General features: G+C 33.1%; 1 protein-coding gene across 1 annotated transcript in view; it reads left to right on the forward strand.

Annotated features, from left to right (window-relative positions):
* USH2A (usherin) overlaps nucleotides 1–17,554 on the forward strand; it is a 682,897-nt gene that overhangs the window by 91,764 nt on the left and 573,579 nt on the right. Inside the window, exons 9-10 of the mRNA XM_032422367.1 lie at nucleotides 7,912–8,107; nucleotides 11,259–11,389. Coding sequence (XP_032278258.1) covers nucleotides 7,912–8,107; nucleotides 11,259–11,389 — 327 coding nt within the window. The remainder of the gene's footprint in view (nucleotides 1–7,911; nucleotides 8,108–11,258; nucleotides 11,390–17,554) is intronic.

A 17,554-nucleotide genomic window follows, 5' to 3' on the forward strand; every position in this document is an offset into this window, starting at 1 on the left:
ATAACTTTGGCAAATGCTCTAAGTTTATATCCTTACAGATCTTTTATTATTGTTATTGTAAATCTGTATCATCTGTCTCTATCTTCTTAAAGTTGTAGCCTTTATATCCATATCCACAGATGAATCTACCTCTCTAGAAAATAGGATTATACTTTACATGTTATCTTTAACTTTGTTTTTAAATTCAAACTATATTTTGAATACTTTTCTACATTTATATTTATAATTTTTTTAAGTTTCAGATTTTTATTTATATTAAATACTATATTGTAGAAAACTCCAAGTTTTGGTCTTATGTGGACCAAAAAAAAAAAAAAAAAAAAAAAAAATAATAGACTTTTGCTTATATTTCACACCAATTTGGACAAGGTGATGTCTGTACATTTAACACTATTTTCTCAAAATATTATATGTTATTTAGAGACAAAAACCCTACAAAACCTTAATATATCTTGAGGAGACCTCCAAAGGATATATTTCTATATCTTATCTCCCGCTTGCTATGAATTTCCGTGTTTTGTAAATACCAATGGCAATTCAAAACTTAAAAGTGAAGCACTGTAAAATAATTACTCATTATATTTCTTTGAAGATATATGGCATTTTCAAACCATTCCCTTTGGGGCATTGTATCCTTTTCTTCACAATTTAAAAAAAATCTTTCTCAAATAGTTTTAGAAATGTACTTTTCTGCATTCCCACTGGAATTATTGAGTTCAGTGGAGTGTCCTGGCAGGTGTGAATAAATTGCTGTTCTCGGACTAGTGTCTGTTCTGGCTTTTTCTACAAACTCTTGCCAACCGAGTACGATAATATATTTTTTAAAAAGTTCAATTTGAGAGTTGTGAATGATAGCTATGCTGTTTTCTTTAAGTAGAGATAAAATGGTACCAATATTTCTGCAGGGTTTTTATTGTCCACAGAAGGGAGGCTAGCCATTTTCAATCACAGCTAGTTGGTAGTACTCAAGGCACTCCATTAGGTCAGTGGCAAATTCCTCTTTGATTTTAAATGTTAAAAAAAGCCAGGATTGTATCTTTGAAGCATTGCTATAGTAATTAGTGTAGTCTAATTTACAAGCCTTTTTGATAATGGCTTTTAGGTTAACAGTAAAGATAAAATCTTAGATTTATTTTTTAGATCACAATAAAAAACAGAAATGTTGTCTTCATAAAAATATCAAAGGCATGGATTTGCTGGATTTACTCCACTAACTCATGTAGGCAACATCTCAAACTCAAACAGCCGGCAGTTGCTTTGTAAGACAAACTGCATCTGTAATCAGTATGACAGGACCACAGATTCTATATCATCACTTCCACCACCTTTTATTCAAGAAAGCATAAGTTGACTAATAAAAACACCATCACTGGGTGAACAAAGTTGTCAGTACGAAGACTTTCAAATGAAGTAAAAAAAAAAATAGGCTTCTGGCATTGTCTTGTAGCAAAATTTTGCACTTGGCCAAAGTTTTGCAATGGAATAGAGTTTTTTTTTTTTTTTAAATTGGAAATGAGATTAATTGCATGGCTAATTGACCTGGGGAAGAGAACTTAATGAGCTCATTTCTCTCCTCCGAAGCCAGGAACTCAGAAAGTGAGTTTTCATTTATTCTTCCATTTATCCAGTTAGAACATATCTCCCCCACAGTTAAGCCCACTAGAAGAAGTGATGGTTGTATGCTAATGATATCTGTTGGCTCCTAGGAAGTAAGTGTAGATAAGACCTTCTCTGTACTACAGCTACATATGATAAAATTAAGTAGAAATGAATCTTGGTCATGAATTGCTCATTGTTCCATTCTGTAGGCTACATCCTCTAAATCAGACCATGCACTAGAACATTTATGATCACAGAATCCCCTGTTAAATGTTATAGTTAATATATTGTGCCAGGACAGTCTTACATACTGCTGGTGTCACTCAAACTTGAGATCAACACCAATGTTGGATTTTTACCCCTCTCTTCCTCTTCTTTCCTCCTCCTCCATCTTGTAACTTCCAGATTTTGAATATGTAATATGTGCCAGGCTTTGTGTTGGACATTATTTAAAGATTTTATTTATTTATTTGAGAGAGAGAGAGAGAATGAGAGAGAGCACATGAGAGGGGGGAGGGTCAGAGGGAGAAGCAGACTCCCCGCCGAGCAGGGAGCCCGATGCGGGACTCGATCCAGGGACTCCAGGATCATGACCTGAGCCGAAGGCAGTCGCTTAACCAACTGAGCCACCCAGGCGCCCTGTGTTGGACATTATTTAAATATTACCACTTATCTTCAGATTATTTTGAGTCAAAAATAATTAAGGTATTGAGTTGTCTTCCTTTTAGAGATGAAGAAACTGAGATTCACAGAGGTAAAGTAGATTCAAGGACTGCCTGTCCAATGATATTTTTCATGTTACTTCATCTCTTTAACCTCAGTTGCCAATCTAATAAAGTAGTAGGCCATGTTGACTGAAAGCTTACTATGTGACAGTCTGCTAAGCGCTTGGTCTTTACAGCAACGCTATGAGGCAGGTGTTATTACCACCATGTTATAAATGAGAAAAATAAGGCTTAAAAAGGTAGAATTAATTATGTGAGAGCACAGGGCTAGCGAATCAAGAAACAGAAATCAGATGTGAGATATTTATGTGACCCAAAGCCTAAAGGAGTCAACGAAATAACCCACGTTAAATGCTTCATAGAGGGCACAGCACAGAGAATCTGCATTTCATGTTACCTTTTATAGTTAGTTAGTGGCGGCACCAGTAATTGAATTAAAATGTCTGACTTCAAGTTAATACCTAATATCGAACATTGGATTCTATATAATTTGATTGGCAATTGGTTGTTGCTGGTGAAAGAAAACTTGAAGAGGTCAATTCCTCCACTTTTAATTTTTTTGGGGGCAAAGAGCCATAACTGACAGTATTCTGATTCTGACTGCTACCTATCTTTCTTTTACAAAATGACTTCTATTTGTAAGTTGGTTATTGCAAATCACCTAATAACCACCAATTCTGAAGTCTTTACATAACCTTACCCTATTTATTAATTGTTCCCATTGTTCCCCTCTCTACATTTTCTTAAGAATGACTACTTTGGATATTAATGTTATTGTCACATGTGGATTTTCAGTTAACAGCTTAGCAATTGTCTATTAAGCTTCTGTGTAGATGACACAGGGAGTACAAAAGTCAATAGCTTTCAATTACTGGAAGATACATGTAAGTAAACCAATAATTTTGGTTCAAAGCGATAGGAGCATGGTCAAGGTATCGAGTGCTATGGGAAAAGAGAAAAGGTGCAGCTATCCAAGCCCAAAGGGTGAGAAATGGTTTTGGGGAGAAAGAATCTTCATCACTCCAAAAAGAATATGATACCAGTTTTTAAAAATTGACCAAAATGGAAGAGTGCACTTGTTGCCAATTATTGGAATGCAGCACTACATGATGGGAAAATTGTGATATTTCCATTCTCATTTTCCCCTCTTTGTCTTTTGTTTTCCTTTTCCTCAGCTAAGTAGAAAAACTGTGTGCTTTCCTGCTAAAAATTTCAGAATACCATAAAATCGTGACACATTGGACAATTAAATTCTTAAATATTTTTTTTTCTTTCTAACTTTAAAAATATTAAGGGAAAAATTGTTCAACTATGAACTGGTAGAGGAAAATAATTGGCAAAAATGCTTTTGACTGCAGTTTGTCCCAATAATGATTATGAAATGTGTCAAACTGTTCTGAAATATTAAGCATTTATTGTAGAAAATAGTAAAAGGAAATAAGCTTTGTTGTCCAAAATATCAAAATAGTTTTTAACAGTCTTAAAACAAATTGCCTGGGATCATTATTATGAATAGATAGGGAGAATTTTTGAGATGTTACATGGTTTGACTCTCCTAATTCATAATTTAAATATATAACTCAAAAAAATTGGACACTTTTAGAATTCATTAAGTATTTTACAAAAAAATGGAAGGGCAAGAAAAATAATTCAGAAATTCTGTTATGTATGTAATATATTATTTTTTAAGGATTTTATTTATTTATTTTAGAGACAGAGAGTGTGAGTGGTAGGAGGGACAGAGGGAGGAGAGAATCTCAAGCAGACTATACTGAGCATGGAGCCACAATGCAGGGCTCGATCTCACAACCCTGAAATCATGACCTGAGCCAAAATCAAGTGTTGAATGTTTAACTGACTAAGCCACCAGGTGCCCCTATTATTTTAAATCTTATCTTGAATCAGTCATACTTTATATGCAATATAACTTGACAAACTATAGTAGGTTTTAGGGTGTGTACAAAATAAGAATTTTCTTTCTGATCATCCAGATATTAAAATTAACTTGATAAGTTGAAGTACATACTGATTCTCCATTAAAATGTTACCATTAATAATGTTGAGTTTATTCTAAGCATGCAAGCATAGATTCTAATTAACTTACTAACCTATATAACAATTTATAAACTCAGTAGGTTAAATATTTAAATCAGGACATTTAAATAAAATGGACAATATATTATTTTTTTTATATAAAAGCATCTTGTTATTTTGGAATAGATAATTCTTCTTTTAAATGATAATTTACCTGAGATAGTCAACGTCATTAGACAGGTTGTAACTTTAAAAACATATCCATTAAATTCAGAAATAATACAAATATGTACCATCATGACTATGTGATGTATGTTACCTGTTTTGCTGAAAATTTTGGCCAACAAAGTAGAAGTGAAGTAGAAGAAAAAAGTAAAATATAAGTATATATTGAAAATTATGAACTAAATCCTCACTATTTGGCTGGCAAAAGAAAAATGTACTTAATATATAATAAGATAGTTAAAATCAATGAGAAAAAATATGCAAAATACAAATGAAGTTTCCTCAAAAAAGATTATGTTTGACCAAGAACCAGTTGAAAAACATTTAGCTTTACTAGTAACCAAAGACTTACATACTAAAACAGGGATTAATATTTTTCTTAAAATCATGAAGAGATAAAGTTTTAAGTTGAACAGAACATAAAATGGACATTCTCAGATATTTCTGGTGGTAGGACTATGAATTTAATTTTTTTTAGAAGGAATTTGGCCATATTTAATAAAATCTTTAAAAATACTCTTTGTACAATTCTAATTTACATGAATTTCAGTTACCATAGTTAGATAATACCAATCCTCCAACAGCATGGTTCAAATATTAGTTATTATGGTATATTAACTGTGAGTAATTGCATAAAGTACAGATTTAGCTGCTGGCTCTTCAATCTACAAATTACTGTGAAACAATGCATATCATGATCAGTGACCATTCGTGACTCTTCTTTCAAAGTCTGTTGGGGATTGGTCAGTGCACATCCATTCAATGAAGCCTGTAGTTGTGCTTCTTCCTAGTCTGTCAGTAATAAACCCATGTGACATTTCAGAAACACAAATTCAAAAAAGGGGAATCGAGCATTCCTTTTTTCACAGAAGAAATAGCTGACCAGCCCTGCCATTTGAAAGACTTTATATATGCAGCTAGAGCAATTCAACAAAGGCTAACTTAAAAATGAGGACAGTGGTTATGAGGAATAGGGTGAAGATGACATTGAAAGCACAAAGATGGAAATGATGGAAACCCATCCATACTTACAAAGCAATATGACCATTCGCCAAGGCATAGACAGGATGCTTGCTCAGAATGGAAGTCATAGAATAAGAAAGCAAGCGTGATTCAAGCTACTTAACTTTTCACAAAGAAATAAAACAATTTAATTCTCAAAGTTTCAAATGTTAACTTATAGCCTACTAAATGTTAGTCTATTATAATTTTTATTTCCTTTCATATTTATAACTGACAGAACATTTTTAAAGTTTTACCTTCACTTATTCTTTCTTTGATGTTCTTCATTTCTTTATGTTGATCCAAGTCTCTGACCTATAGTATTTTCCTTCTCTCTAGAGAACTTTTAACATTTCTTGCAAGGCAGTTCTACTGGCAACAAATTTCAATTTTTGTTTGAGAAAGTATTTAGTTCTCCTTCCCTTTTGAAGGAAAATTTTGCAGTGTACAGAATTCTAGGTTGGTGGCTTTTTTTCTCTCAACACTTAAGTGTTTCACTCTGCTCTCCTCGTAATTGCATGGTTTCTGAGGAGAAGTTAGATATAATTCTTACCATTGTTCTTCCACAGGTTAGGTGTTTTTAAAACTCTGGCTTCTTTCAGGATTTTTCCTTCATCCTTGATTTTCTGTAGTTTGAAAATTATGGGCCCAGGTATAGATATATATACATATATATATATTTAGTATTTATCCTGCTTGGTGTTCTCTAAGCTTCCTGGATCTGAGATTTGGTGTTTGACATTAAATTGGAGAAATTCTCAGTCATTATTGTTTCAAATATTTATTCTATTCCTTTTTCTCTTCTCCTTCTGGTATTCCCATTATGTGTATGTTATAACATTTCTAGTTGTCCCAGTGTCCTGTATTGTCTGTTTTGTTTTTTCAGTTTTTGTTCTCTTTGCTTTTCAGTTTTTGAGGTTTCTATTGCTGTATCATGTACCTCAGAAATTCTTTCCTCAGCTGAGTCCAATCTATTAATAGGTTCATCAAAGGCATTCTTCATTTCTGTGTAATCTCTCTCTAGCATTTCTTTCTTTCTTTCTTTTTTTTTTTTTTTTTGGATTTCCATCTCTCTGCTTACATTGCCCAACCATTGTTCCTCCATGCTGTCTACTTTATCCATTAGAGACCTTGGCATTTTAATCATAGATGTTTTAAATTCCTAGTCTGATAATTCCAACATTCCTTACACATCTGATTCTGATGCTTGCTCTTTCTTTTCAAATTGTGCAGTGGTTTTTTGTTTTTCTTTTGTTTTGTTTTGCCTTTAGTGTTCCTTGTAATATTTTCTTCATAGACAGATGTTGTGCTTGGTAAAAGGAACTGCTGTACACAAGCCTTTAGCAATGTGGTGAAGTGTGGGGTAAGCACTCTATAGTCCTATGATTAGATCTCAGTCTTTTAGTGAGCTTGTGCTTTTGGACTGTGAGCTTTGCAGTTGCTTCTCTGTCTCTCCCACCCATAGGTGGGACAGGATGACTGGAGTGGGCTGGAGTTGGGTATTTCCCTTCCCTAAGTCAGGCTCTGATAATATCCCAGCAGGTTAGGCTCTGGTTCACTAATTTCTCCTGAAGGCAGATATTGTTAAGAAGTGCAGTGAGCACTGATTTATTTCAAAATGGTTCCCTTTTCCTCTTTCTGCCAGAAGTATGAGGAAATACTCCCCTAAGATTTACTGTGAGAACCTGGTCAAACTCCTGGAAGTAAATCTCACAAAATATTTGGGAGCCCCCCTTATAACTAGGTCCCCTTGGAGTCTTCAATTCTCAGACTTGTTCCTACTGAACTTCCAGCAATTTGTTAAGTACAGTGAGATTTTTTTCCCCCTCCTTTGGAAACGGTTCCCAAGGAAGCTTCTGCTAGTGAGTCTCTGCTTTTGTCACTGAGACTCTGTGTTATCTGTCAGTCTGTCCTTCCAGTCTTGGGGACAGTTTGTCCTGTTTTTTCCCCTTAGTGATCAAGAAGAGTTGTTGATTTTTCTTTTTACTTGTTAGGATAGAGTGGTGACTCCAATCTCTTTACTTGTGGAACCCCAAACTAGAAGCTACGTTTTAATGTTTTGATAAAAAAATTGAAGATTATTGAACAATAATAACTTTCCTCATTGGTTATTAAGATCGTTTTGCATAGTTTCAGCTTGTATGGACACTTACCATTTCACACTACCATGCCTATAATATGCTAATTTCTGATTTATAAAACATTTTTTCAAAAACATTATTGCTGGCTTTTAACTCTTTGATATTAGTTTTGCATCTAGTGCAAGTGTCTGTTACATAAAAAATGCTTTATATTTCTTTATTGTTCTGTTACTTTATTGTTTCAGTGTGATCACTGCTTGCCTCTTTATAATGATAAGCCTTTCCACCAAGGTGATCAAGTACATGCTTTCAATTGTAAACCTTGTCAATGCAACAACCATTCCAGAAGCTGCCACTACAACATCTCAGTGGACCCATTTCCATTTGAGCACCACAAAGGAGGTGGAGGGGTCTGTGATGATTGTGAGCATAACACGACAGGTAACTAGTAAATCATAGATAACAAATAACAAAGTCTGATTTGGCCTTTGAGGCCCATGTACCTTATACAATGCATGTCATTTTAAACTATGTTTTTGCTATCTCACTTAAGAAAGTGTTTTGATACTGTACCATATGATTTCATTCATGTGGAATTTAAGAAACAAAACAAACAAGCAAAGGGAAAAAGAGAGAGAGAAACCAGGAAGCAGACTCTTAACTATAGAAAACAACCTGATGGTTACCAGAGGGGAGGTTGGTGGGGGGATGGGTTAAATAGGTGATGGGGATTAAGAAGCGCATTTGTGATGAGCACCCAGTTTTGTATGGAAGTGTTGAATCACTGTACTGTACACTTGAAAAACTAACATTACACTGTATGTTAACTAACTGGAATTTAAATAAGAACTTAAAAAATGATACTGTTAGGTTAGAAAAGTAAAGCTTGTTCATTAAATCTTCATGAATCCAAATAATTAGGTAGTTTTCAGAAATAGCACTCTAATCTTCGACTATATCTTTTCAGGAAAGTTCTATTTTTTTTAAGTACAGGCCATTTGATTAAACCATGAGTATATTTTGGAAAACTCAGGAATTGTTAGTTTGAGTATGTATACCCTTAAGTTTCTTTGTGTGACCTTGATCTTCCATTTTGTCTGGATTTTCATGTAGTGATGTTTATGTTCGTTCAGATTTGGCAAGGATCCTGGTAATCTGGGAACACTTTTTAAAAATGCTAATTAAATGCACAAGATGATTATCAAAGTCTTGTTCTAAAAGCATACAGCATTTTGACTCATCGTTGAAAATTACTATTCTCTGAAGGGCTGGTATATGAAAAGCAGAAAGAGGCAGTATCTCAATTTGTAAAATATAATGGTCCAAATCTGATGGATTTGAAAGTGTACCGCTCTGAAGCATGAATGGATTTATTACATAATTATTGATGACCTAAAATGTCACCAGAACTTGGCTAGGTGCTGGGAATATAAAGACGAACAAGATAATGAATTTTCTTGTCTTTGTGTAGATTATTACATAGTAGGAAAGGCACACTATTAAAGGAACAATTACAAAGTTGTCTGATGAGTGCTAAGATAGGGCAAGTGCAGTAGGAGTTAATCAGGTGAAAGAGTGAGAGGGAAGGGAATTAGGGGGGTGGTGACAAAGATCTCTAGTAAGAGTAACAGATGTACAATGGCCCAGAGGAGAGAGGAACATGGCACCCTGAAAGAACTGATGGAAGGACAAATGGAAGATTATAAGAGAAGGTGCTAAGAAGGAAGGCAGGGGCCAGATCTAGAAGGCTCTATGAACCATGATGAAGAGTTTGGTTTCTATCCTCAGGTGAATAGGTGCCACTTGAGGGTATTTTACAAGAAAGAGACATAACAAGTTTTGTGTTTTAGAAAGACACAGCTGTTATAAAGTGGAGAATGGATTGGAGAGGGCCAAAAGTGGTTTGGAATACTGTGGTAGTCCAGGTAAGAAATAATGCTCGAGTACATTTAAGGTGGTATGGATAGAGAGAAGTGGATCCAAGAGATATGTGGAATGGAAAGTGACAGCATTTTCTGAGCAAAGTGTAGGGTGTAGGAAAGGGAAAGAAAGAGTCAAGACTCAATCTTAACATTCCAGTTTGAACAACAGGGTCAATGTTGGTGCCAGCCATTGAGATAGGAAACACAAAATGATCAAAGCTTAGGGAGAAAATGGAAAATTCTGTTTTGGAAATGTTCACAGTATTTCCAGGAGACACAGGAGAAACTTTTGTGGACAAATAGAAACTCCTGAAACTCTTCTCTTAAGATAAACCTTACTGTGATGCCTCAGAATAGATCAGTATCATCTATATACTTTAGTGGCATCATCTTACCTATTAGATTGTAAGAAAGCTCTGTGAAAGGGGTATAATATGTATTTTTGCTTGCTACTGTATTTCTCAGCACTTAGCACAGTTTTTGAAACATGGTAATCACTCAATAAATATTCATTGAATGATAAATAAAGAAGGAATTTCTAGATTGGAGATAGAAATTCAGGAGTCATCAGCATATGCAAATAGAAATATTCTAGAAATATTATAAATTCATTTAATTTTTAATTAGTCCATGGCCAATATCCATCAGAATGTGTTTTTCACTTGATTAAGTTATTTCTATAGTCTTCTGATATTGAGCCAATTTTAATAATATTTGAAGAGAGTAGAGTACATAATGTTTAAAGGGGAATTGATAGTCTTGAGTTTTAACTCAGCTTCTTTCAGTGGTCTTATATGCTACTCACATTTACTTTAGAACCCCCCCAGTATAGATTTTTTTTAATATATAAAATGGCAAGAGAAAATTTCTAAATAATAAATTGTAAACTATAGGAATTTCCTCATATTTCTAATATATCTAAACATAATCAATTTCTACTTTGCTATTTGAAATAAAAAATAATGGCCATAAGCAGAGAAACATTTGCTTTTAATAATGTTAACTATAGAATAATGTATTTAGAACAGTGTCCTTTTTTTTAAAACAAGATCTAGTTCTTGAAAAATATTTTTTTTTAATTTTTTTTTTATTAGAGAGAGAGAGTACAAACAGGGGGAACGGCAGGTAGAGGGAGAAGCAGGCTCCCCACTCAACAGGGAGCCTGACATGGGGCTGGATCCAAGGACCCTGGAATCATGACCTGGGCGGAAGGCAGCCGCTCAACCAACTGAGCCACCCAGGCGCCCCTTGAAAAATATTTCTAATACTGCATGCCTACTTGCTTCCAACTGTATAACCATCATCTACCTCACACATAAACATTTCTCATATTTGATTTAGATTAAGTGCCTAGTCCTAGAAATAAAGAAAAGTTTTAAGTTTAGAAACAAACTCTTTCAAAATGTATGGGCCCCAACAAAGCAGAGCTTTTTATAAGTGTGGTATTATATAACAGATGGGAGTTTAATGAAGTAAAGCACAGTTTGTAACAGGTTCATTGTTTCATATGCTCTGGATCACTAAATTGGCAGGTAGAGATGAAAGGTGCATTAAAATGGACGTCCCGAAAATTATAGAATTCCCTCAAAGGAATACAGTCTTTAATTTTGAATTATGCAGCTGATTTTAATGAATTGGAAGTCATAATGCATAACCTTTCTCTGACGCAGGAAGGAACTGTGAGCTATGTAAGGATTACTTTTTCCGACAAGTTGGTGCAGATCCTTCCGCCATGGATGTTTGCAAACCCTGTGATTGTGATAAAGTGGGCACCAGGAACAGTGGCTTCCTTTGTGATAAGGTGAGTTTTCAGTATTGAAGGTAAAGAACTGCTTGCTTTCAGAAACTAATTTGGGAGATGTTCTACCGGTGAAATTGAGGTCTGTATTTATCAGGAAGTCCTAAGTGTGTGTGCGTTTGCTTTTCTAAGAGAAGGTTTAGAAGTGCTCCAGGGCAACTTTTAATATGAAATATAAGACTATGTATGTACGTGGTCCTTCGCATATAAGAAAGGCTTATTTTATTTTTAATTTTAAAATTGTGGAAAATATTGAGAGGGAGGTGATTCCAAGTAAACTAGGAAGTGAATTGAGTACATATATTGGCATTATTGGTGAATTAATATTAATAAAAGTTTTAAATAAGAATGGTTTCCCTCCTAAGTTCCATAGAAGATAGTATAACAAAGGTCACTTACACATAGATCCAAATGGAAATTGTTATAGTCCTACTTCTAAATTTCTTACTCCAACCTTCTCTCTTAACAATACAATACAATGGATTTTTATAATTTTATACTTGCTTTTTTAACTGATATTACAAATATGGATGTTTGACCTGCCTGAACACAGATTCTAACTGACCTGGGCCTGTGTAGCATACCCTACCTCAAGTCAGAAAAAGCAGCTCTGTATTTAAATGTGGTGTCTTCAGCAGGAGCTTTTTACCTGTTCTGATAATACTAATATATAAGAATATATAAAGGGCAAATTTACTTTAAAGAATCAATTCAATGATTGTATTAATTTTTAATAATTACATATTGCCTTGTAAATAATTGAAAATGCACTGGCTAGGAATGTAAGCCTACTATCTAGTCAAAGAAAAAAAATTTTAAGTTACAGCATGAAGATACTAAGTTCAAGGCAAAATATATTGGTCTTATAACTTTCAGGATACATTAAAAACTGCTTTAACAAATAAAAGCCAAATATAAAGTAGGCCAAAATAAAGACTTGAAGAACTTCAGAGTGACTGTAGTGTGTTAATAAAAGAACATTATGTCTTATTGGAAAGCTGAAAAGTAGAAAAATCATTAACAAAAACAATACTATTTTTATTTTTTGATATTGAGGAACTAATGTCTTAGAAAGTCATATTACAGTTTTACATATTTTGATCAGTAAAGACTGTGTCTTTACACATCTCCTCTTTACAAATCTGCCAAGAATTTTCAGCATGGATGTCTTTTGCTTGATATTCAAATCTCAGCTCAAAGATCGATATATCTTTTAAGATATCTTCACTGACCACACAATTAGAGAACTTTTTCAAATCACTTTCTTTTACATTACCCCATATTATTTCCATTAAAGCCTTTATGAAAATTTACTTGTCTTTTTCTGTCCAACATAAACAGAACAGTTTCAGTAATATAATGAGTTCCCAATAAATATTTGTTTAATAAATGTTGGTTGACTGAAAAGAGATTCTGAGTACTGAAGCTCATAGTCAGATGGTCATTTAGAATGGTTATCACAATATGAGCATTATATAAAATTTTTACTTAAATAATTTTTCTCCCTGAAAACCGAAGGTCAAGTTACTTTGGTGTATAGTACTGAGAAAACTGTGAACTAAAGTTCTACCTCCCAAAGTCTCATTTACATGTCTGCTTCTAGAAAAATTCACTTCAAGTATAATATACATATGGCAGACACAAAAAGAATTGTAAAACTTATACCATGCAAAAATTAATCAAAATAAAGCAAGACTGACTATATTAATATCAGGTAATGTGGAGTACAGACAAATAAAATTTTCAGAGACACAAAGAGATATTATGTAATGATAAAAGGATCACTTAAGCACAAAGACAGAGAAATTCTAAACGTCTATGTACTAAACAGTAGAGTGGCAATATATGTGAAGAAAAACAGAACTGAGAGGATAGATATTAAAGAAAAAAGAAACTTCAATCTCTCAAAAATTGATAAGAAAAAGAAAATTATCAAGAATATGGACCTCAACAATATCTCCAACCAACAAGATCTCACAACTAATGAACAGTCCACTCAACAACAGCAGAATAGATATATAATACACATATACCAAGATATCGTAGGACATAAAGCAAACTTCAATAAATTTAAAAGAACTAAAACCATACAGAACATGTTCTTTGACTGCAGTGGAATCAAAATAGAAATCAAAAAGAGATAAACAGCATAATACCCTCCAGTTCCATCCACGTCGTTGCAAATGGCAAGATTTCATTCCTTTTGAAATAAGTCAATCAGAGAAAGACATGTATCATATGACCTCACTGATATGAGGAATTCTTAATCTCAGGAAACAAACTGAGGGTTGCTGGAGTGGTGGGGGGTGGGAGGGATGGTGTGGCTGGGTGATAGACATTGGGGAGGGTATGTGCTATGGTGAGTGCTGTGAATTGTGTAAGACTGTTGAATCACAGACCTGTACCTCTGAAACAAATAATACATTATACGTTAAAAAAAAAAAAAAGATAGCAGGAGGGGAAGAATGAAGGGGGGGAATCGGAGGGGGAGACGAACTGTGAGAGACTATGGACTCTGAGAAACAAACTGAGAGTTCTAGAGGGGAGGGGTTAGCCTGGTGATGGGTATTAAAGAGGGCACGTATTGAATGGAGCACTGGGTGTTATATGCAAACAATGAATCATGGAACACTACATCAAAAACTAATGATGTAATGTATGGTGATTAACATAACATCATAAAAAAAAAAACAGATAAACAAAAAATATCTCCAATCACTTGGAAACTAAACAACACATGGGTCAAAGAGGAAGTCTCAAAGGAAATTGAACTGAATGGAGATAAAAATACAAAATATTAAAATTTGTGGATGCAGGTAAAGCAGTGATACAAGGGAATTTTATACCATTCAGTGCTTGCTTTAGAAAAGATAAAGTCTCAAATCAATAATCTGAACTTCCACTTCAGGAAATAAGGAAAAGAAGAGGGAAATAATCTCAAAGCAAACAGAATAAATGATATCATAAAGCTAAGAGCAGAAATCAATAAAATTTAAACAGAAAAACAATAGAGAAAGTCAATGAAAAAAATAGATCTTTGGAAAGGTAAATAAAATTTACAACCATCTTCCAAGACTTACAAAAAGAGAAAACACAGATTACTAATAACAGAAATGAAACTAGAAGTATCGCTACGCACTTAGCAGGCATTATAGTGTAATAGGATATAACTAGCAACAGGTCTACACACATACATTTTACTACTTTGATGAAATGGAGCACTTCCTCAAAAAGTATAAATTTCCTACTCACTCAGTATGAAATCAATAATTTGAATGGGCCTACAACTATTAAGGAATTTGAATTCATAATTTAAAATTTACAAAAAAAAAAAAAAAGGATCTCTAAGCCCAGATGGTTTCACTATAAAATTCTACCAAACATTTAGAGTAATTAACATGAGGTCTGTATCGATTACAACAAAATCAAAGAGGGGGGTGACTTCTTAACTCATTTCATGGAAGTATTATCCTGATACCAGAACCAGACAAAGTGATATACAAGTTATACTTTTCAAAGTAATATACAAGTTATTATGGAAAATGCCTATCAAAATCCCCAAATGATCTTTTTGTAGATATAGATAATAGGATGCTAAAATTTATGTGGAAATATCATAAGATACAATATTTTAGAAATGTTTCATAAATATATAGTATTTTAAATATTTTTATTATATTTATATATTAAAGATAAAATATAGTATTTGCATGTATGTTTTAGTGTAGCTAAAATAACTTCAAACAGGAGAATAAAATGGGAGGAATCACTCTACCTGTTTACAAGGCTTATTATATAGTTATATTAATCAATATTGTATGGTGTTGGAGGAAGGATAGACAAATAGATAAATGTAATAGAATAGAGAAATCAGATATAGTCCTCATAAATATGACCAGTCAATTTTTGATGAAGGTAAAAAAGCAATTCAGGGGAGCAAAGATAGTCTTTCAACCCTCTAGCACTTGCATATTCACAGAAATCAACACAAAATGAAGTACAAATTTAAATGTTAAATGTAAACAATACAACTTTTAAAATATAACATAAGAGAAAATTTGGGGGACATAAGGCTTTTTTAGAATCCTTAGACATGACACTAAATATATAATCCATAAAAGAAAAATACTGATAAATTAGGCTTCATCAACATTAAAGTTTTTGCTCTCAAAAGAATCTCTTAAGAAAATGAAAAGACAATAAGCAGGGAACTGGATGTAATGAGCACTGGGTGTTATATGCAAAGATGAATCACTAAATTCTACCTCTGAAACTAATAATATATTATATGTCAACTAAATTGAATTTAAATAAAAAATTTTTAAAAAATGAAAGGCAAACTACAGACTAGAAGAAAATATTTACAAATCACATATATAAGAAAGAAACTATATCTAGAATATATAATGAACTCAACATTTAGAAAATGACAAACATAAAACAAAAGTGCTATCTAATCAGAAAATGGCCAAAGACATGAAGAGACACATCACTGAACAGGATATACAGATGGCAAATAATTCCAGGAAAAAATCTTCAACAGTTTCCATTATGGACATGCAAATTAAGACTACAATTAGACATCACAATGCAACTATTATAATAACTAAAAAGTGACAATTCCAAATACTGGCAAGAATAAGGAGAAGTTGGATCACATATTGTTGATGGGAATATAAAATGGTGAAGCCACTCTGAAAAAGTTTGAGTTTTAAAAGAACAAAATAGACATTTATCATACAACCTAGCAATTCCACTCCTGGGCATTCAATCCAGAGAAATGAAAATTTATGTCTGTAAAAACCTGTACATATATTTTAATAGCAGCTTTCTTTATAATAGTCAAAAACAGGAAAAAGCGAAAAAGTTTCTCAGTGAGTGAATGGGTAAACAAATTGCAATACATCTATACCACAGAATACTACTCTGAAATACAAGGAAAAGAACCACTGACATACACAACTGGATAAATCTCAAGGGCATTACTCTGAGTGAAAAATAATAGCCAGTCTCCAAAAGTCATATTCTGTATGATTCCACTTATGTAATATCATCAAAACAACAAAATTATAGGGATGAACAGATTAGTGTTTGCCAGAAATTAGGGATGGTGAGGGAAAGGAGATAGGCATGAGTATAAATGAATATCACAGGGTAGATCATTGTGGTGATGAAACAGTTCTGTATCTTGATTGTGGTGGTGGTTATACAAATATACACATATTATAAAATGGCATAGAACTATATGAACACATTGTACAAATGTCAAATTCATGGTTTTGGTGGTGTACTACAATTGTGTAAATATAATCATCGGGGGAAACTGGGCAAAGAGTATATGAGACTCCTCTACTAACTTTGCAACTTCCTGTGCATTTATAATTATTTCAAAATAAAATACTATCTATAAAAGAAAGAGATAGATAAAAATATCATATTGACATCATTAGGTAGTGTTGCTTGAAGATAGTGAAGAATTGCCTTAAAAATTCCAAGGGAAGACATAGTGAAGAAATATTCAATACACACATCTAACCAAACAATCACTTCAGTATTAAGTTAAAATCTCTTTTTGTATTGATAGATGGTCAGAATGTTACCACTCATCAAACCCATATTAAAATATTAAATATACAAAATGAAAAAAAAATACAAGACAGGGGGCAGCATTAAACACAAGAAATGACAGATAATTATGATCCAAAGAAGTAAATATAAGTCAAAATATATTTTTAAAGAATCTTGTGGTCTTTATGGTCTTGAAGCATGCTTTCTTTAAGTAAATATTTGATGAATTTTTATTCCTTACATCAAATTTTTTTTGTTTTATGATAAATAACATTTATATGCCAAAATGGCAGTCAATTTTGTTTATATTGGGTATAAAGCTCAACCCATAGACAAAGAATAGAAGACAGAATTTCTGGCTATAAAATGAAAGAAAAATAATATAAAATTGAATTTCTTTAGATGGATGGATAGATATAAATTTGAAGGTGATGAATTAAAAAGGAAAAATAGAAGAAACTTAACATGCATTATTGTCTCTATCTTTCAAGTAGAAAGTCAATAGATAGTGCCGGAAAACTTCCAAACTCGTTTTATGAGGCCACCATTACCTTGACCCCAAAACCCGACAAAGATCCCATCAAAAAGGAGAATTACAGA

The sequence above is a fragment of the Phoca vitulina genome, unplaced genomic scaffold, assembly GCF_004348235.1.
Source record: "Phoca vitulina isolate PV1807 unplaced genomic scaffold, GSC_HSeal_1.0 scaffold26, whole genome shotgun sequence".
NCBI lineage: Eukaryota > Metazoa > Chordata > Mammalia > Carnivora > Phocidae > Phoca > Phoca vitulina.